This window comes from Pelophylax lessonae (assembly GCF_965119305.1).
Source record: "Pelophylax lessonae genome assembly, chromosome: 3".
NCBI lineage: Eukaryota > Metazoa > Chordata > Amphibia > Anura > Ranidae > Pelophylax > Pelophylax lessonae.
The window spans coordinates 229253811-229275301 of NC_138770.1; the positions used below are offsets into that span (position 1 = coordinate 229253811).

General features: G+C 43.0%; 1 protein-coding gene across 6 annotated transcripts in view; it reads right to left on the minus strand.

Moving 5' to 3' along the window:
• Positions 1-21491, minus strand: part of DOCK10 (dedicator of cytokinesis 10) — a 482217-nt gene that overhangs the window by 80872 nt on the left and 379854 nt on the right. For all 6 annotated transcript variants that reach the window (XM_082248984.1, XM_082248983.1, XM_082248985.1 and 3 more), the window contains exons 40-45: positions 12125-12249; positions 9861-9973; positions 9587-9721; positions 6678-6860; positions 4708-4818; positions 377-592 (exon numbers count right to left, since the gene is read on the minus strand). In XM_082248984.1, the coding sequence (XP_082105110.1) occupies positions 377-592; positions 4708-4818; positions 6678-6860; positions 9587-9721; positions 9861-9973; positions 12125-12249 (883 nt within the window). The remainder of the gene's footprint in view (positions 1-376; positions 593-4707; positions 4819-6677; positions 6861-9586; positions 9722-9860; positions 9974-12124; positions 12250-21491) is intronic.

Here is a 21491-nt window from a genome sequence, read left to right on the forward strand (position 1 = left end):
TATAACTAAGCCTCTCTTTTAGTAAAAAAATGCCTTGTAAAAGGTAATAGTTCTAAACTTTCTAAAGAATATAGATCAGTTAATACTTGGAAGATGTCTGTTTTCCTATAACAGAACAATTACAATATGTTTTAACTCTGTTAGGAGATTGTAAATTGCCATCTGGATTGTAACTCTTTTCCAGGCAGTAAACTTGCTCCAAATATGAAATGTATATAGTTGGTGCAGATGGTGAATATACACAGTTACATATCACAAGCCACAGTGTTATGCGAGACAGATGGGGGATGTATCCTGTAGCCCAGAGATTCTGTGTAACTAATGCAGAAATAAATAAAGCAAAAAAAAAAAAAGACAAAAAGCAGATGGTTTTTACCTCCGATAAATCTCCATTTCTAGCATGAATTTTGGCCATGCTCTCCAGCCAGGTCCTACGTAGCTCTGGTGTGCTGGCATAAGAGTTTGCTAAGCTGTACTGAAGGTCCACCAGCATCTCCGGGTCTTTCTCATGTTCTTTCATCTGGGCGGTTGCCATCAAAACTGTTCTGATTCTTTTGGTTAGATCTTTTACCTCTGCCGGAAACAGGGTATTCTTGGGAAAATAAAACATAGATATCTATTTATTTAAAACTGTTTTCATGTATGATAGCCTATAAATGAGTTTTATATTTTCTTCAGTGATTGCTGTCTGGGTTTTAAACAAAAATTTCTGATGCAGCGTTTTTCTCTATGCAAATCATGTATTAAGACATTGCATCCTGTACAATTCTGGAAACACAAAATATGGAAATTGAACAATTACCAAATTCTCTCCATTGAAACATGTACTTACACTGCTCCAAAAACATATACTTGGCCAGAGAAAGATCAGTGTATATTGTCTATAAAGGGGTGTATATCTGACAATATATTTTACTTGCAAAGGATATTGTCAAAAGAACCAGATTAAATAGTTGCTGATAGACTCAACAGGCAATTAGGCTATCACTATTGTCTGCTGGCACACAGACATTACCTTGCTAGGCACAGTTTTGGTAGACAATTAAAGCAGTATTAAATCTAAAAGCAAACATTTATTATATTGCAGCTTACCAATTTCTAGATATAATGGCTGCATTTCTTTTTCTTTCTTTCTTCTATTTTCATATGGTGATCCAACCTTGGAGTCTGTTGTTTTTTCAAAAGAACAATCTCTCTTCCAGATGTATCGGTTTACTACTGTTGGCGTTAACCACTCCCAGTGGTAGACTTGTGGACTCGACCCGGTTGGGTTCTGGACTCTGCAGGCTTGGAGGCCACTCTGATAAAACTCAATACAAAGACAGCATATAGTTCATTCAGAAAGACCAGGTCATTCTGAACAAACTATATGCTTCCTTTGTATTGAGTTTTATCAGAGTGGCCTCATGGCCTGCAGAGTCCAGAGCCTAACCGAGTCGAGTCCACAAGTCTACCGCTGGGAGTGGTTAATGCCAACAGTTCTGGATGAGACAAACCATTTACCACTGACCGGGGGGTCAGGGCTTACAATGATTAGCTTTTATTTATTCATGTAAAACCTTTATCGCAAAAGGGAAAGAACTGTTTGCTGTAACTAAGTGTGAGCTGGAGTTTGGCTTCAGTTTGTTAGTGTATTTAAATATAAACACTACCCTCCCCCAGATTACCAATGCTGCTGTCTGCTGTGCCCCCTGCTCCCATTCGCCCAGAGTGGAGGCATCTAATACAGGAGGTGTGTTACTGGCCAGATCACCAGGTGAAAAAGAGAGGAAAAAAACCTAAAAAATAAATATCTAATGATTGTAAAATTGCAATATATTACATTTTTGGGTTTTGGGTTTAACACCGCTTTAAGTTACTGGTATGCTTTGAAATATAGCAGGAAATTGGAGGACCTAAAAGAAAGCTATGCAAACACAGAAAAGAACAAAGCTTTATACAGTGCCACCACGGCAAAAGCGAAAACCACCTTGTTTGCAGAGAACCTTTCTGGAAAAACTTCACAAAGACAACATGACAATTTTATTTATGGGTTAAAGTGGTTGTAAACAAGTCCTACTTAGGAGCACTAAGTGTCATTTCTGTCTGCTTCTTCATTCCGCATAAGTCACTTCTGACAAGTTTTCCTGACACCAAGAGAAAAAAGGTGACAGGGCAGGAAGCTCCAGCTGATTGACAACCTCAGCTCTGTTCCTGTGTGCTGTGTGAAGGGGAACATGTCCCTTCCCTCCAATCAGCTCTCAGAGCTCTCCTCACTGAGCTCTGCAGAGTGTGATTTCAGCTCCCCACCCCTGTTTTCTGTCAGCTCAGACAAGCTTTTAAATTCTGGACTTTGAATGGATGTAGAGAAGAGAAGACAGCAGAAAAGCAGAAGCAACTTCACTACCGTACAAAAGTTTGGGGTCACCAAGACAATTTCATGTTTTCCATGAAAACTCCTACTTTTATTCATCAAACGAGTTGCAAAATTAATAGAATATATAGTCAAGCCAGTGACGAGGTTAGAAATAATGATTTTTATTTCAAATGATAATTTTGTCCTTCAAGCTTTGCTTTCATCAAAGAATTCTACATTTGCAGCAATTACAGCCTTGCAGACCTTTGGCATTCTAGCTGTCAATTTGTTGAGGTAATCTGAAGAAATTTCACCCTGCGCTTCCTGTAGCCCCTCCCACAAGTTAGATTGGCTTGATGGGCAATTCTTATGTACCATACGGTCAAGCTGCTCCCACAACAGCTCAATAGGGTAGAGATCTGGTGACTGCGCTGGCCACTCCATTACAGACAGAATACCAGCTGACTACTTCTTCCCTAAATAGTTTTTGCATAGTTTGGAGGTGTCCTTTGGGTCTTTGTCCTGTTGTAGGAGGAAATTGGCTCCAACCAAGCACTGTTCACAGGGTATGACATGGCGTTGCAAAATGGATTGATAGCCTTACTTATTCAAAATCCCTTATACCTTGTACAAATCTCCCACTCCCAATCTCCTACCAGCACCAAAGCAGCCCCAGACCATCACATTACCTCCACCATGCTTGACAGATGGTTTCAGGCACAACTCCAGCATCTGTTCACTTGTTCTGTATCTTACAAATGTTCTTCTGTGTGATCCAAACATCTCAAACTTAGATTCGTCTTTCCATAGCACTTTTTTCCAATCTTCCTCTGTCCACTGTCTGTGTTCTTTTGCCCATCTTAATCTTTTCCTTTTAATGGCCAGTCTCAGATATGGCTTTTTCTTTGCCATTCTGCCTAGAAGGCCAGCATCCTGGAGTTGCCTCTTCACTGTGGACGTTAAGACTGGCGTTTTGCAGGTACCATTTAATGAAGCTGCAAGTTGAGGAACTGTGAGGTGTCTATGTCTTAAACTAGAGACTCTAATGTACTTGCTTAGTTGTGCACCGGGCCTCCCACTTCTCTTTCTATTCTGGTTAGAGCCTGTTTGTGCTGTCCTCTGAAGGGAGTAGTACACACCTTTGTAGGAAATTTTCAAGGAATAGCCTTCATTTCTCAGAAGAATAGGCTGTCGAGTTTCAGAAGAAAGTTTTCTTTTTTCTGGCCATTTTGAGAGTATAATCGAACCCATAAATGCTGACGCTCTAGATACTCAACTAGCTCAAAGGAAGGCCAGTTTTATAGCTTCTCTAATCAGCACAACAGTTTTCAGCTGTGCTAACATAATTGCACAAGGGTTTGGTAATCATCAATTACCTTTTAACATGATTAGCTAACACAATGTACCATTAGAACACAGAAATGATGGTTGCTGGAAATGGGCCTCTGGACACCTATGTAGATATTCCACTAAAATTCAGCCTTTTCCAGCTAGAATTATCATTTACCACAATAACACTGTCTAGACTGTATTTCTGATTAATTTAAGGTAATCTTCGTTGAAAAAAACAGTTCTTTTCTTTAAAAAATAAGGACATTTCTAAGTGACCCCAACCTTTTGAACGGTAGTGTATTTAGGATGATTTGTTTCATCTCTGTGTCTTACCTGAGGCCAGTCACTTCACTGGGTATATGTAAGAGTTTACAACCACTTTAAATCATTTGATACACAAATTATTCAAAGCTCAGTCCCTGCAAGTTCTTGCTAAGAGTAATTTATATCCAAAATCTGTGTGTAAAGCCTAAAGTGGAACTAAATCCAATGATATAACTGATTCCCCAAACAGTTACATTCAGGAGGCATGTAAATAATAACTGTTATAGTTACTTGTGCTCTCAACCAAACTGTGAAACCATCAAATGGCTGGTGTCATAACTGATCACCTGTGCAGCACCATGACAACTGCAGATCAGAGGCTAAGATGGCAGCTTCCTTGGCTGTAAATGATAGGAGGATTTAGTTCCACTTTAACGTTTCACCTTCTAAGTCCACTTAAATTTAAACAGCAGACTAAGTCCATCCATTGAGATGTAACAGCTGCTATAAGTAGATATTATATCTGAATGGCCAGCCTATTAATTCACATTTACACTCTAAAGACAAAGTAATGGCACTGGCCTCAGAACAGATCCAGGTTTAATTTAGTATTCTTGGAGTTCTTGTCCTCTGCAAAAAAAAGCTATCTTTTACACCATAAACCTGGTATAGAGAAACATTTACTGCATATAATATATTTTAGTATTACAAATCAACATGTGTGATTTTAAATTAGTATATATTTCACAATTGTTTTTCAGTATTTTAATCATTACCTTCATCTGTTTGTCTCCATTAGCAAAGTTATTGATAATTGCCAGAGAGTGTTGAAATCGAGAGCCCCCAATGCCTGCATCAGCAATCAGTTGACTTACTGCTTTAATGAGCTGTTAACACAAGCAAGATGTAGATTGTAGATGAATTTCACAATAGAAAACAACTGCTGATTAGTACTAGGCTTTATGAGAAGTAAAGTTTCAGCTTTAACTCTATTAAGCCTACTTGCATTTGATGCAAATGCAATTTCAAAACAAACTCCCTTTCTTTGCCACTGAGAGCACAACTAAAGCAAAGTAGTATAATATATTTGCAAACTAGATTGTAAAAACTATAGTTTTTTCAGGAGCAGTGATTTTAATGATGCTTAAAGTGCAACAATAAAAATGAAAAATTCCTTTAAATATAGTGCCTGGGGGTCCCCTTAATGTTCCTGTAAAGTGGCGCACCTGTAGCATGTGTATATCTTGCTACAGTAAAAATGACATTTCTAAAGAAAAAAAAGGGGGTAAAATCCCATTTAAAATGACCAGCGAAATGACAATTTCAGGCTCCCGGCTATTAAAAAAAAAAACGGTGTGGGTTCCCCCTCAAAATCTATACCAGACCCTTATCCGGCCACGCAGCCTGGCAGGTCAGGAAAGGGAAGGCCCAATTATCGCATGACAAACACCCTGAAAATTCATGTGTTTGGAGAATGGCCAAACAGGCAAATGTTCAGCCCAAACTCATGCTCGGGCCGAACTGTTCGCTCATCCCTACTATATAGTATAAGAACTAGGTACTGCAACCATTTTCATTATGTAGTAGTGAGATTCATTATCCACTAAGCTTCTGTAAGTCCCTTCTGAACATGAGTGGCAAAATATTACTGCATTATTACTGTATTTGGCTGTTACTGGTTATAAAATCACCAAGCCTCTAGCCACCAACTACAAAAAAAATAGAATATATTCATCAAGTTAGAGTTGACCACTTCTCTTCATCTGTAAAAGACAATGGGGTTGATTTACTAAAACTGGAGATTGCAAACACCTGATGCAGCGGTGCATGGTAACCAATCAGCTTCTAACTTCAGCTTGTTCAGTTAAGCTTTGACAAAAAAAAAAAAAAAACTGGAAGCCGATTGGCTTCTATGCAGAGCTGCAGCAGATTTTGCACTCTCCAGTTTTAGTAAATCAACCCATAAGTCCCTAGAAAAAAATCAATCTTTAAAAATCATTCCAATGCTTTCTTGCAGAGCTGTATCATCCACTGGAATCTTCAGCATCCAACACTTCCAGTTAGTTTTGGATAGAGTGGAAATAGTTTAGAATGGCTTTAGGTTTTTATTGCTGCCCGTGCCCCCATTGGGGAGATTCACCCTCTCTATCTGTCTACCTCTACCATTATCATTGAAAGTGAAAGTAAAAGAAAATCACAAATTTTCGATTGTCAGCTGAAAAGTAGTAGAGGGTAAATCTTCCAATGGGGACACTAGTTCTGGGGACCTGGGGTCCCCAATGCATTCCCTTAATTTAAAGGGATTTCCTCTCACTTCCTGTTTTGACTATGGGACATGAAGTAAAAGAAATCTCCCCAATGGGTAAAAGATGGCAAAAAAATGTAACATTGGTTATAACCCTCCCTTACTCTATCCAAAATTAAAAAAAAAAGTTTTGCATATAGTTCTACTTTAAGAATTCACAGATGGCAGAGTATTACAGATTCCTAAAAATAATTCACTGACCTTAAAGGAGGAATGAAACGTAATTATGTGAAAGCATATCAGTATCATTACTATACGTGGCTCTGCTATGAAGTGTAAGCAGGTGTATGCCAACACAATAATACTTAAATCTGTTCCATAATGATGCCAAGAAACCGATATTCAGTTCTCAACCTCAGCTTTCTGTGACACACATTTTAGCAGAAGCATAAAACAATGTACAACATACAAACTTTGGAATTTGGAATATGTCCACTGTACCTGAAGATGTGATCTGACGATTGACTTCTGTTTATTGTACTCAAAGTTCTTCCTCATGAAGAAATAGAGAAGAGCCGAAGCCTCATTCTGAGTAGAGCGTGAGCGATGGTTGCAGCATTTGAGAACTTCATAGCAGAAAGGGCCACAAAGGTCAGCTTGTCCCTGGAAGAATGCATTGGGGAACTGGAAGGAAAGCAGTATTATGTAAACTGAAATGCCAGCCAATTTTAACAAACTTTCGAAGAAACTGATATTTGGTGAAGGGTCTATCTTCATTATTATTACCATCAACAGCACCTACTGCATGCCTTTAGAGTCCATTCACACTAGCGCGACAAGTCGCGGTCAGTCGCTCGCCATTGAGTAGTACAGGACCCGTTCTAATAGGAGCGACACAAGTCGCTCCGACTTAGAAAAAGGGTCCTGTACTACTTTGGGGCGACCTGGAGGCGACTTGCATTGACTTCAATTATATGAAGTCAATTATATGAAGTCCGTGCAAGTCGCGCCGAAAGTCGTGTCACGCCAGTCTGAATGGGCTGTTAGCTGTACAGTGTTAGAATGTATGTCAGCACTGCATTCCTAAAGCTGTATTGAAAATATCTTGGCAAAAATTAAACTTTTATTACAGGGGATGCCTACAATTTGACAGACACCTGTGTGTAGACTTCAGGAAAGGGAAAAATGCCAGTCACACAAGCAAGTAATAAGATATTACATAAAGAGAAGTAGCTTTTGAAATTCGTTAGCAATTTAAAAAATCATAGCTGGCTGAAGATTGAAGTGGACAGACTGTTTAATGATGTGAAATTACAAATGACTTGTGTAAGAATCATCCCACTGTGTACAATGTAAAACTGTTTACTCAATAATCAATTAGTGGACAATGCTCAGCTATCTGCTGGCTTTGTTACATTACTCTGTGACATTGCAGTGGAGTGCTCGTCTTCAGATCACAGCTCTGTTTTTCTCTCTATAGCCCTAACCTATTTTGCTAAACAGTGATATTACTTGATCCCCCAAAAGATTACTTATATGGGCCTGTGATCTCTGGATTCTGATGGAGAAAGCTCAAATTGATATATTTGTTCTAAGCGCTTGTAACCAGGAACTGCTCATTTTTGGCACAAGACTCCAACTGTGGGAACCAGTGCGTAAAGTAGAAAGTATGTCCTATGCTAAAGCACACTCCTAATACCTAATCCTCCTCTACCTAAACACAACACCAAATCTAACCCCTATAATGAGCCCTTCACACTTAACCTCCTCTTCAACACTCAACCTACCTACTTTTTAAGTTCCCCAACTCCATTGGTGTTACCATCTTGCTCTTTGTATCAAATCATTATGCTCTCTATGCGTACAGAATTTTTCTCATTGTATATAAACTAGCTCAGGTACGATCTTGCCCCATATAAAAATTCTAAATCTGTCTTCACATTAGCTTTTGTAACCCGCTGCATAGAAGGACTCTAACAGTCTTTAAGGCTCGATTGACACAGACGCGACATAGGATACTTGTGTGACCCAAGTCAGATGACATGTGAAATTCAGTGTTTGCCTATGAGAGCCATCTTAACTGATACTACACAAGTCTGTCCGACTTTAGAAAAGGTTCCTGCACTACTTTAGTGTAACTTGGTACGACTTCAATGCCACAGAGTATAAAAAAGTCACATCGAAGTCGTATCAAAGTCAGACTCTGCACTGAAAGTTGCCCGACTTCTGAGTCAGGCTAGTGGGAACTGAACATAACAGTTCATAGCTTGCTGGCAGACTCCTTCATAACTGCAGAGACTCTTCTTCAATCAGGCAGATGGAGGTGGGCCAAAGACCATGCTGCTTTGCTTTACTGCAGTAGTAAAGAGTGAGGTAATACCAATGGAGCGGAGATGTGGGAGAGGTACCCGCTGAGCAATGGGAGGAGGCCTTAGAGTCAGTGAGAATATGTTCACTCAATGTTTCCCATCAGGTATCCCAATTATATATCTTACTACGAGTACATCATACCCCGGCGAAATTACATGCTATGGGTCTCCGCCCGGACAATATGTGCAATAGATGTGAGAGGGATGTGGGGGACCTTATACACTTACTATGGAGATGCCCGAAATTACACCGGTATTGGACCTCAGTGACCTCCACTATAAACAGAGTTCTGGGCTTGGCGATTCCTTTGGATCCCAAGCACTGCCTCTTGGGTATACTGGATCACATTATAGATGACCGCTACTTACGGGAGGCAGCGGCGCGAGCTCTGTTTCAAGCCCGACTACTTATTTTGAGGCGCTGGATTGATAGGGAACCTCCTACATATAGACTCTGGCTGGAGCAACTGGGCACCACTCTTCGCATGGAGAAATACATTTACTTACATAGGGGGGCCCCGGCAAAATTCCGGAAAGTCTGGGGAGTTTGGTTGAGCTCTCCGGGGATGGCTCCCACGGATCTGATCCTAGACCAACTGTTACTTTAATCGCTGGGGGTGGGGTAGACCATTGGAGGTTAGTTTGGGGGGAATTATTTTGATCTGGGTTATGGGACTGTTGCCTTGCGTTATGTTTTTGGTTCAGGCTGTTCTTTGATTCATGCTGTATACTGGCTATGTTGCTGAGATCTGTCCTCGATTTTGTGCCTTTATTTGTAGATGTGCTTTTGATCCAATCTACTTGTTGCAATACTTGTTTCTATGTGCGATTTCTCAATAAACCTTTTTTTCTCTTGATTTAAAAAAAAAGAGTGAGGTAATAGGTTGGCTATGTTGTTTGAAGGGTTGATTAAAAGACTGACTGAACAAAATTATATATCTTTTCAGCAGGTAAGCCAGTTAACACATTCATACAGTACTTCAGTTGTGAATGAACCGTTTACCAGGAATTCCACTTCAAGTAAGCAGTTGTTAAGGGTACCTTGCACACAAACGTCCGCAAAGCAGCAAACACATGGCGGAGAGCAGTCACTGACTGGTTGATTTGTAAGAATAGAAGGTGGGTGTCAAAGACTTTCTTCATCAAAACACTTTGGCTGTCAGTAAGTAATAACTTCTGGAAATGAAAAAGAAAACACAATGCAATAAAATACATTTAGCACCAAATAAAGGATATACAGTGTGTTTTATAGGTATACTTGTCAATGTAACGTTTATCACACTGGTGGTAATCTGTGCGAGAGGAGTTGGTTTACCTGGTGGCACTGGTTGAAGAGGCACAACAGGTCAAGGACAGTAAGACAGACTTCTGTGGCAGTATTGGCATCTAAGTCAATGTGGTGCACAATGTCAGTTTCATTAGAATTACCTGTAAGTGACAAATTGATAATGCTGAGTAGGGATTTAAAGTGTCATTAAACCCACATTAATGAAATCTATTAATGAATAGTGTATTACATGCTCTTCATACTCACTAAGTCACTATGGGATTTGTTTTCTGTATTCTTCAAAAAACCTAGTTGATCCAGTTGTTCTCTGTCTCCCTCTTTTGAGCTTGTCCCCAGTGCAGCTGGGGATTTTGCAGAACAGTGTTGGCAGCTAGTCCACATGCTCAGTTTTCAGTGAGTTTCTATGCTAAGCATTTTCTCCCCATCACATCTAGGAAGCTCATGTGACTATAGAGTCACACATATGAGTGTATACACTCTGGTAAATTACAGATCACTCCCTCTTCTCCTCCTTCATGCCCACTGACCAAAATGGGGGTGGAATATTACATCTTGTTTGATGGAGGCTTCACCTCCCTTTTATTCAAAGACACAGGCTGGGGGGTATGACACATCCTGTGACTGACAGAAATCCACCCACACCATGTTGTTGCCTAAATATAATACAGGTTAATTATTTATTTTTATGCTGTGTCCAAAATGTTGTTTTTTTGTTTTCTGAACATGTGACCAGCAGCAGAGGACAATAGGTTCCTCCAGCTTATGTTTTCCTGTAGACAAACTGGGAAAGAGCTGAGTCATGTGACAGCTGTATATCGATTGGGAAAAAGGTACTTCGTTTTTTTAATTAAAATAATTACAGTGCCATCATCCATATACAGAAAGAGAAGGGATAATGTACATTAAAAAAGTGTGTTTAGTATCACTTTAAGAATGAAAGCAATTGAAAAAAGTCATGAAAGATTTTGGATAATTGATTTCAGCCTGCAGTGAAAACCAGAGTGGGACTAACATGCTGTGCTGACATTTATAGCACACGAGCCCACATGTGTGTATGTGATAAGATGTTGCCAAGCCTGTGCAGGGCTGGTGCAAGGATTTTTGACACCCTAGGCGAAACTTAATTTTGCCGCCCCCTTGGCTCCCCCCCTGACTTCACTCCCTTTGCCCTGCCCATGTATATGGTGGAAGGGGCGATGGTGGAGATTTTTGCGGACTCCTCTCCGCCTATTTCTTTAGCCGTGGTCCACAGGCCAACACCTGCGCCTCTGGACCCAGCCTGAAGACAAATAGTGGCAGCATCGCCTCGCTTTCTCACGCCAGCCATGGTCCGCAGGTATATGGACAGGCTAGGGTAGTATATAAGCAGGCTAGGGTAGTATACAGACAGGCTAGATTAGTATACAGACAGGCTAGGGTACTATACAGACAGGTTAGAGTAGTATACGGACAGGCTAGGGTAGTATACAGACAAGCTAGTGTAGTATACAGGCAGGCTAGAGTAGTATACAGACTGGCTAGGGTAGTATACAGAAAGGCTAGGGTAGTATACAGGCAGGCTAGGGTAGTCTACGGACAGGCTAGGGTAGTATACAGACAGGTTATGCCTTCAATCACCCCCCACCCCCCTTCATCCAGCACAACTATGCACCTATGCCTTCAATCACCCCCTCCCCCCCTCTCCCATCCAAATCCTGCACTCCTATAAACTCCCCCCCCATTCAGCACTGGCACTCCTTGGCAGCTATGCAGAAGCTGAGAAGTGGCCAGGAATCATACAGAGCCCCACTGCTTAGATGTACAAGGGGAGGTGGAGGTCCAAAGTGGCTGTGCAGTACTCCTGCTGCCTGTGCAGGGAGCCTGTGGGGAGCAGGGCAGGCCAGGGGACACAGGCTTTACAGTGTGTCAAGAGAGTGAGGTGCCGGGCTAAACACCATGCTGCCTGTCATATATGGCAATGTGTGTGGCTGCGCTCGCAGCTCAGCAGAACACAGTAGAAATGGGATGCCTAGCACAAAGCCCTGCCAGTCCGCCCCTGCACCGAGTGATGTGCGCTCTAGGCCGGTGCCCACCTTGCCTATAGGTAGCACCAGCCCTGAGCCTGTGGAACAAAGATGTGTATGTATTAGTACCTCTGCCAATCCACTACCATGGTGGAGGTCACAGGCAGAATGTGCATAGGCAAACAATACCTTAATAAAAATGTACATTAGGGACAGAGGTTCATTAAAAGCCTTTAGTGTAAAAAATATGGTGCTTAGATATACAGTGTATATTGTTTATTTACTTACTTGTTATTGACTGGGTAAGCTCTATTATCTGTAGTAGCTTGGGATTGGAAAGTGCATTTTTGGCTCGTATTATTGGCAGGGTCTGAGATCTAGGGTGCTTATGACCATCGCTTGCAGACTGCATCCTGCAGAAAAAAAGTATAGTGTACACAAGGAAATTGTTACAAAGTAAGAGACATCCCCTCTTAGACAACTGTCACTGCAACAGGTTTCCCAATTAGAAGGTTTTCCCTCTATTCATGTTCCAGTGATTTTCCCACACTTTCAGGCCCTGTGACCAGGTCACCAGTCAGCAGGACAAATACAGGGGAAAATCACCCCTAGCAGGGACACAGACAACAATAAATAAAATGATTATTACTCTCACTACTCTATCCAAAATTTTAGACACACCTAAAAGAAAGACCATTTAATGCTCTGCATTTTTCAAGTTAAAGAATATGTAAATCCAACATTTTATATGAACAGAGGCGTACCTAGGGTCTCCAGCGCCCTTGGCGAAAAGCTGTATCAGCGCCACCCCCCCCCCCCCCCCGAGAGAGAGAGGGTTTGACAGAGAGAGACAGGGGGGTTTGTCAGAGAGAGGGGGTGACAGAGAGAGAGAATGGGGTGACAGAGAGAGAGAGGGGGTGACAGAGAGAGAGAGAAGGAAGGGGGTGAGAGAAAGAAGGGGGTGACTAAGAGACAGAGAAGGAAGGGGGTGACAGAGAGAGAGAGAGAGAGAAAAGGAAGGGGGTGACAGAGAGAGAGAGAGAAAGAAGGGGGTGACAGAGAGAGAGAGAGAGAAGGGGGTGACAGAGAGAGAGAGAGAGAGAGAGGGGGTGACAAAGAGAGAGAGAGAAGGGGGTGACAGAGAGAGAGAGAGAAAGAAGGGGTGACAGGGAGGGAGAGGGGGTGACAGGGAGAGAGAGGGGGGACAGGGAGTGAGAGGGGGGTGACAGGGAGAGAGGGGTTGGCAGGGAGAGAGGGGGTGACAGGGAGAAAAAGGGGGTGACAGGGAGGTGACAGGGAAAGAGGGGGTGACAGGGAGAGAGGGATGAGACAGGGAGGGTGACAGGGAGAGAGGAGGGTGACATGGAGAGAGGGGGTGACAGGGAGGGTGACAGGGAGAGAGGAGGTGACAGGGAGAGGGGGGGTGACAGGGAGAGAGGGGGGGTGACAGGGAGGATGACAGGGAGAGAGGGGGTGACAGGGAGAGAGGGGGTGACAGGGAGAGAGGGGGTGAAAGGGAGAAGGGGTGACAGGGAGAGATGGGGTGACAGGGAGAGAGGGGGTGAAAGGGAGAGGGGGGTGACAGGGAGAGAGGGGGTGACAGGGAGAAAGGGGGGTGATAGGGAGAGAGGGGGTGACAGGGAGAGGGGGGTGACAGGGAGAGAGGGGGTGACAGGGAGGGTGCTAGGAAGAGAGGGGGGTGACAGGAAGAGAGAGGGGTGACAGGGAGAGAGGGGGTGACAGGGTGAGAGAGGGGGGGTGACAGGGAGAGAGAGGGGTGTGACAGGGAGAGAGGGGGTGACAGGGAGAGAGAGGGGGTGACAGGAAGAGAGGGGGTGACAGGGAGGGTGACAGGGAGAGAGGGGGTGACAGGGAGAGAGGGGGTGACAGGGATAAAGGGGGGTGACATGGAGAGAGGGGGGTGACAGGGAGAGAGGGGGTGACAGGGAGGGTGACAGGGAGAGAGGGGGGTGACAGGGAGAGAGGGGGTGACAGGGAGAAAGGGGGTGACAGGGAGAAAGGGGGGTGACATGGAGAGAGGGGGGTGACATGGAGAGGGGGGTGACAGGGAGAGAGGGGGGTGACAGGGAGGGTGACAGGGAGAGAGGGGGTGACAGGAAGAGAGGGTGTGACAGGGAGAGAGGGGTGTGACAGGGAGAGAGGAGGTGACAGGGAGGGTGACAGGGAGAGAGGGGGGGTGACAGGAAGGGTGACATGGAGAGAGGGGGTGACAGGGAGAGAGGGGGTGACAGGGAGAGAGGGGGTGTGACAGGGGGAGAGGGGGGAGACAGGGAGAGAGGGGGTGAAAGGGAGAGAGGGGGTGACAGGGAGAGAGAGGGGGTGACAGGGAGAGAGAGGGGTGTGACAGGGAGAGAGAGGGGTGTGACAGGGACAGAGAGGGGTGTGACAGGGAGAGAGGGGGATGACAGGGAGAGAGGGGGATGACAGGGAGAGAGGGGGGAATGACAGGGAGAGAGGGGGGTGACAGGGAGAGAGGGGGTGACAGGGGGAGAGGGGGTGACAGGGAGAGAGGGGGGGGGGGTGACAGGGGGGTGACAGGGAGAGAGAAGGGGGTTGACAGGGGTAGAGGGGGTGGCAGGGAGAGAGGAGGGGGGGGTGACAAGGGGGGGAGGGGGTGACAGGTCTTCCGTCACTGCAGAGAGAGAGTGAAACTGCTTTCATCCACCAGCCTGGAGCTGCCTAGGAGCCGACTGATGAGGTCATGTGGGCGGAGCACCGAGCTCCGACACAAACTGTCATCTGCTGCCTGGCCCTTGACACACAGAGAGCTTCGGGCGGCTTCCGGGATTGGAGCGGGGGGCGCCGGCCGCCAGGGGCGCAGGCTGAACGGAGGAGCGGTAAGTCACTGCGTCTGCTACACTAAACTGCCAGTGATTTTGCGCCCCCCCATCGGCCTGCGCCCCTGGCGGGCGCTGTTCTGGCCAACCCCATGGTACGCCCCTGCATATGAAAAAGTATCCTGTTCTCTTAATATTCCTTCCTTTCTGTGAAATATCTGGTGTTCCTGCCAGTCCTTCTGCTTTCCTATAAAAAACTGACCACACAAGGCATTTGAGCACAGCATTGTCAGTTTTCTGGCTGTGCTGGAACTCAGCCCACTCTCTGGCAATGATCAGACTTCTGCTGATGCTCCCCCCTGACCAGCCATTCACTTGGAAGATCAGTGTGCTGCTGTTTCTTCTACCTGAAGTCCTTATGCAGCTGTGAAAAGAGGGTATGTGATCTCACTTATAAAAAAGTGGGAACAAGTGTTTATAATTGTTTTCTTTCCTTTTATACACAAATGTTTTGTCTTTCATTTATATTTTAAACTGAATGGGTTGTTTCACACGGTGAGGGTTCACATATATTTCAAAGAGGAAATATAGTTTCAGATAACCGTATCCTTCATTGTCTGCTGAGTCACAGCTAGTGCTTTTCAGCAGGAAGCATGAACTTGGCTGATTGCAGACCTGTCAGCAAAGCTCCAGCTTGCCGCCCTGACTCAGCATGGGGGGATCATGGACCTCTTTAGAGAGATAATTTCTTTCATATAGAGAGTGAGGGTCTTTATCTGCAGCATGCTCATGAGGCACAGGTTTTTTTTCAAGCTGTGGGTACTTTGTAAATAAAAAGATCTGTAATACTTTGTATACCTTTTGTTTATATATATATATATATATATGCATTTAGCTGATTTTAATTGAAAGTTCCGTTGGGTTTTCATCATTTAGGTTGGTCACCAAACTGCTCCCCCCCTGTGACTTGACAATAAGAGCATTATTTTGCTAACTGTTTTGGTAGAGTAACACTGTCACCTTGCCCATGCAGGCAAAGTGACATTGTCTCCGTAAAAAACATCCTCCGCTTTCTTATGCTTACCTTACCTGTGCTTTCTTGCATTGCCTTTCTTCTCAGCAATAGGTGAGATTACCCAACACTCGAAGCAGGTATAGAGGAAGATGTAACCAGCTCCCCTGTGATGGTGACCAAGCCTAGCAGTCTATCGCTAGAACCGAGAACTATCAAATAACCCAGGATGTGGGGTAACATCTCCCTGTTTCGCCAACACAGCCAATTTCAGCAAAGGCTACTAAAGAGTAAGGAGCTGAGGAAGAGCACAGGTGAGTATATGAGGTTCGGGTAATAACCTTTACAAAGACACTATCGCTCTGCTCTGCATGGGTAAAGTAACGGTCTCTTTAGGCATGCTCAAACTTTTGACCAACAGCTTCATTCAAAGCAACAAAGCTCTGATTTGCTTACAGTGTGGGTGCTACTATGCATAGGGTTAGAACGATTCAGGTATTTATAAATGTTTCATGTAAAAATACATGTACAGTAATCCCCCGCTCCATCGCGGTTCAGTTTTTGCGGTCCCGGTAATTCACGTTTTTTTTTGTAATGTTATTTTACTATATAAATCATTAAAAATGAAATATTTTTGTGTTTTCCATAGCTCTTGCTATGTCTCTTAGTATCTTTTATGTGTTTAAATGAGTTTCTATTGTTTTAAAAGTGTGTTTAAAGACCTTAAAATGCTTTTACACGTACAGTGACAGTAAAAAAAATCATGCCTACAATGCATTTTAATAGGGTTTTTCTATTTCGCGGAATTTCACTTTTCGCGGCTGGGTCCGGAACGTAACCCCCGCAATGGAGGGGGGTTTACTGTAATTATTTTTCCTTGACAATACTGTATAAGTAGATTTAATTATATTTTTTATATCTGCCTGAGTGTAACTTTAACTTATGAAGGTTTTTTTACGTGAAATACTGCATAATATCTCCACAATTATGTTAATGACCCATTTGTATAAAAAAAGCCTTTCTGCCATTAAAGTGTATGTAAACCCCAAACTAAAAATGTAATATATTTAAACATACTAGTCCTTGGTGTGGTGGCTGCATTTATTTTAATTTTCCAAGCTTCTTTGCTTTATTTTTTCCTGGTAATCTGGCAAATAACATACTTCATATCTCTGGGTGGCTAAACCACTCCTCTATTATATCTATGGAGGGAGACATTTTTGTCACCCTGGGCTTCTCCCCTGATATGGACTACAAACATGTCCATATCTCCCCATCTCCATAACATGGGGGGCAAGGCAACGAATAGTTTACAGGAGATAATTAGGAAAGAAGATATTCTTTGGTGCAGCTCACAGGAAGTGACAAGCAACATTTCTGGCAAGATCAACAGGGTAGCTTGAAAACAGAAAAAGAAAACAAATGCAGTAACCACATCTAAGGGCTGTATTTGCATTAAATTGCATTTCTGTTGTTGGGTTTAGTTATCCTTTAAAACAGTACTGACAGGTCAAATATACCAAGAAATGTCATGTACAACCCAAGCACCAACAATAGGTGTTTAATCTCTTATTTTTACCTTGGCGGGTCAACACTTTGGGGAAATCCAGCAGCAAAACATCATTGTTTTGTATATTTCAATATTAACTCTGCATATAATTTAAACAGTATTCTGCCTCGAAAATCACATTCTGGTTTGGGTTTGTGTTCTAATAATCATATAACATTGTTGGTGGACAGAAGACGAGAGGCTGTACACAAGGCTATCACTATCCATGGGGTTGATTTACCAAAACTGTAAAGTGCAAAATCTGGTGCTCTGCATAGAAACCAATCAGCTTCCATATATTTTATTGCCAAAGCTTAGTTGAACAAGCTGAAGTTAGAAACTGATTGGCTACCATGCACAGCTGCCCCAGAATTTGCACTCTCCGGTTTTAGTAAGGGCTCTTTCACACGGGCGATCCGATCAGATCCGCCTGTCAGTTTTTTAGGCGGATCTGATCGGATCCTCCATGCAGCTCTATGGGGCAGCAGATGTCAGCGAAGACACCTCTGCTTACACCCGCTGCCATCCGTATCCGATCCTGTCCGTGAAATCCGGACAGATGGAAACCCTATTTTTCCATTTGTTTAGGGATCGGATCGGATGAGAGCGGACATGCGGTCCGCTCTCATCCGATCCCCCATAGAGAGCAGCGGGAGCTTTGACACCGCCCTCTCCGCACTGCAAGTGGAGACGGAGCTGTCATCCGCCGGCTCAGCGGGGATCAGCGGATCGTTGCCCGCTGAGCAGCACGGATCCGCCTACGGAGGCGGACCGTGTGAAAGAGCCTTAAATCAACCCCGCATGTGCTGGGTGCAGTGTCATTTCTAAACACAGCTCTGATGACTAGTACTTGAGTTTCCCCTTGTTGATGTATTTAGGATCTAGGCATTGAGATATTTTTATACTTTTCCCTTTGTACTGCAACAGTTTATTCCCAGCTTTGCTGTCTCTTTAACTAACTAATTAAATGAACACTCCAGGGAATGAGTAATATACTTCTTATTTAAAAAGGTGACACTACTGAATGTGTCAACCATGTACTTTTTATGTACTGGTAAAGCTGGCAGGTCGTTTTCTTTGAAAAAAAAACATATTGTAGGCAAAGTATATGTGGAAACTTAATGTAACTGGAAAACATAGCTGTCTATATGACTCATTAGGATGTTTATATAGAAAAGTGAACATGGATCATAGGGACATGGACATGGAGCATGAAGAGATGAGACCAATGGTGGTATCTAATGGTCACAGCTACTGTGCCCATTATAGCATTTGAAAAAAAAAAGTGCAACAATGCAGATATTACAGCTGTGTAAATACATTTTTGCTTTCCTTGGATACAGCACACTAAAATGTCACTGCGTAAAATATTCTTTGTCTTGCTGCCAAGAGCATGTTTTATAATGTGGGAACAGGATCTTAAAAGCAGGTGTTCACAGACAACGTTGTGGGAACAGACAAGTTCCGTTATATGTTGTATTTCTCACAGACACGCGTTAAAGAATTTGTATACATTTTACGTTACATGCACTGTGAAACAGTCATATTGCAACTGTGTGCTGCTAACCATCAAACCAGATAATAACAAATGTATTTGTTTTGGGTGGTGTGGTGCAGGGTTCCATTCTCATTAAAACACAAACCCAATTCCAAAAAAGTTGGGACACTGTGTAAAATCTACCTAAAAACAGAATGCAATAATTTGCAAATCTCATAAACCTATATTTTATTCACAATAAAAAATAGAAAACATATGAAATGTTTAAACTGTGAAAATGCACCATTTTAGGGGGAAAAAAAGGTAATTTTGAAAATGAATGCAGCAACACGTTTAAAAAAGTTGAGAAAGGGCAACAAAAAGCTGGCAACGTAAGTGGTACTAACAAGGAACAATAGTAAAACAGGTGTTTATTTTCCCACGCTCCCTCTAATGTGTCCCTCACTTCTAACTTGTGACTGATGGCTGCAACCACTTTGAGCCTTACTTTCAAACCACAACTGCTATGATCCTTTTTAACTACTTGCCGACTGCCCGCTGCCTTTTTACTGCGGCAGGGAGGCTCAGCTGCGTCCAGTCATGTAGTACTACAGGACTGGAGTGCATGTGGTTTTGGCGGCGAGCGCCCCGCCGGAGCCACGCTCCCGCTGTGCCGCGATTGCCGCTGCTCTCCCGTGATCGTCCGGGAAACCGAGAGAAGACCCGCCTGCTTATGTAAACAAAGCAGGCGGATCTTCTCTCAGACAGGCAGGAACAGATCAGCAGTTTCAGCAAAGCTGAAACTGCAAACTGTCTGTGCCTGTCAGAGAACCCCCCCCCCACACACACACACACAGTCAGTAAGCATACAGGCATACATTTAACCCCTTTGATCATCCCCAGTATTAACCCCTTCCCTGCCAGTGTCCTTTGTACAGTAACAGTGCATATTATTTAGCACTGATTACTGTAGTAATGTCACTGGTCCCCAAAAAGTGTCAGAAATGTCAGTTAGGGGTCCGATCTGTCCACCGCAATGTCGCAGTCCTGCTAAAATTCGCAGATCGCTGCCATTACTAATAAAAAAATAAATAAATAAAAAGTTCAAAAATCTATCCCGTAGTTCGTAAACGCTATTACCTTTGTGCAAACCAATTAAAATACGCTTCTTGGGATTTTTTTTACCAAAAATATGTAGCAGAATACAATGTTTTATAGCAGAAAGTAAAAAATATGGCGTTTCTTTCAAAATTGTTGCACTTTTTTGTTTATAGCGCAAAATCTAAAAACCGCAGAGGTGATCAAATACCATCAAAAGAAAGCTCTATTTGTGGGAAAAAAAGGACATCAATTGTATTTGGGTACAGCGTCGCACGACCACGCACTTTTCCGTTAAGATAATGTAGTGCCGAATCGCAAAAAATGGCCTGGTCATTAACGGGGTAAAACCTTCCAGTCCAGAAGTGGTTAGGTGACAAACTTTCTCGTGTACAATAAAATAAAATAAAACAAATGTGACAGTCTCAAATGATTATAAGTCACTTAGTAGAGCTTTTCTTCTTTCAAATAGTTTTCCATTTAAATGTGTTTCTTATATCCCGCAATTTTTTCACCTTCACCCATGTGGATTTCAGTTAATACAATTGTGCAGTGACTCCCACCGCCTTTCACCTCTGTGCTCACCTCCAGTTTAGACCTGTTTCTAGGTCTAAAATCGCCTTTTCCTGCTGGGGTAATTTCAGGTTCCTCAGACTCCTACCACCCATATCATCATGATTACGTGACTGTCCTAATCCCTGAGGAAGTCACTTGATCGTGATGATACACATGGGAGGAGTCGGGTGACAGAGGACTGTGTTTGTGGAACATATGAGAGCATACGGGAGCTGCTGCCCCGTCGGATTATTTTTTAAAGCACGCTTTCTAAAGTTTTAATGTAAGTGGATAATATGAGATACATGTGAAAACTTTATATACTACACAATGGAAGAGTATCTTTTATACTGAGAAGATGTGGAGGAAAGGAAGTCAAAACAAAGCCAGCTAGGTGAGGAGAGAGGAGAGTGGAAGGAGATCGAACAGCTGAGGAGCTTAGAATAAACCCCAGCAGGAGAAGGTGATTTTAGACATGGAAACAGGTCTAAACTGGAGGTGAGCGTAGTGGTGAAAGGTGGTGGGAGTCACTGCACAACTGTATTTACTGAAATCCACAAGGGTGAAGGTGGAAAAACTGCAGCATATGAGATGCACATTTAAAGGGAAAAATATTTCAAAGAAGAAAAGCACTGCTAAATGAATTATAGTCATCTGGGACTGTTTATTTTATTTTATTTTATTGTACACGAGAAAGTTTGTCACTGAATATTGATAACAATTTTGTGGTTTGAAAGTAAGGTTTTGGTTTAAAAACATTAATTGGATTGCACATGGATAGACGCAGCCACCATTTATGATTTTATTTACTAACAAGGAAGAGCTGGAAGAACATTTTGCATCTAAGTAGGGTAATTGGCAACAGGTCAGTAACATGAACAGGTATATAAAGAGCATCCTAGAGAGTCAGAGTGCCTCAAAAGTAAAAATGGGCAGAGGTTCATCAATCCGCATAAAGCTGCATCTCAAAGTTTTCTAACAATTTTAGAATGTTCTTCAACATAAAATTGCAAAGACTTTAAATATATCATCATCTATAGTATATAATATCATCAAAATATTCAGAGAATCTGGAGAAATCTCTGTGCACAAGGGACAGGCCAAAATGCAATGCTGGGTTCCCGTGATTTTCTGACCCTCAGACAGGCTAAAAACAGGCATTATTA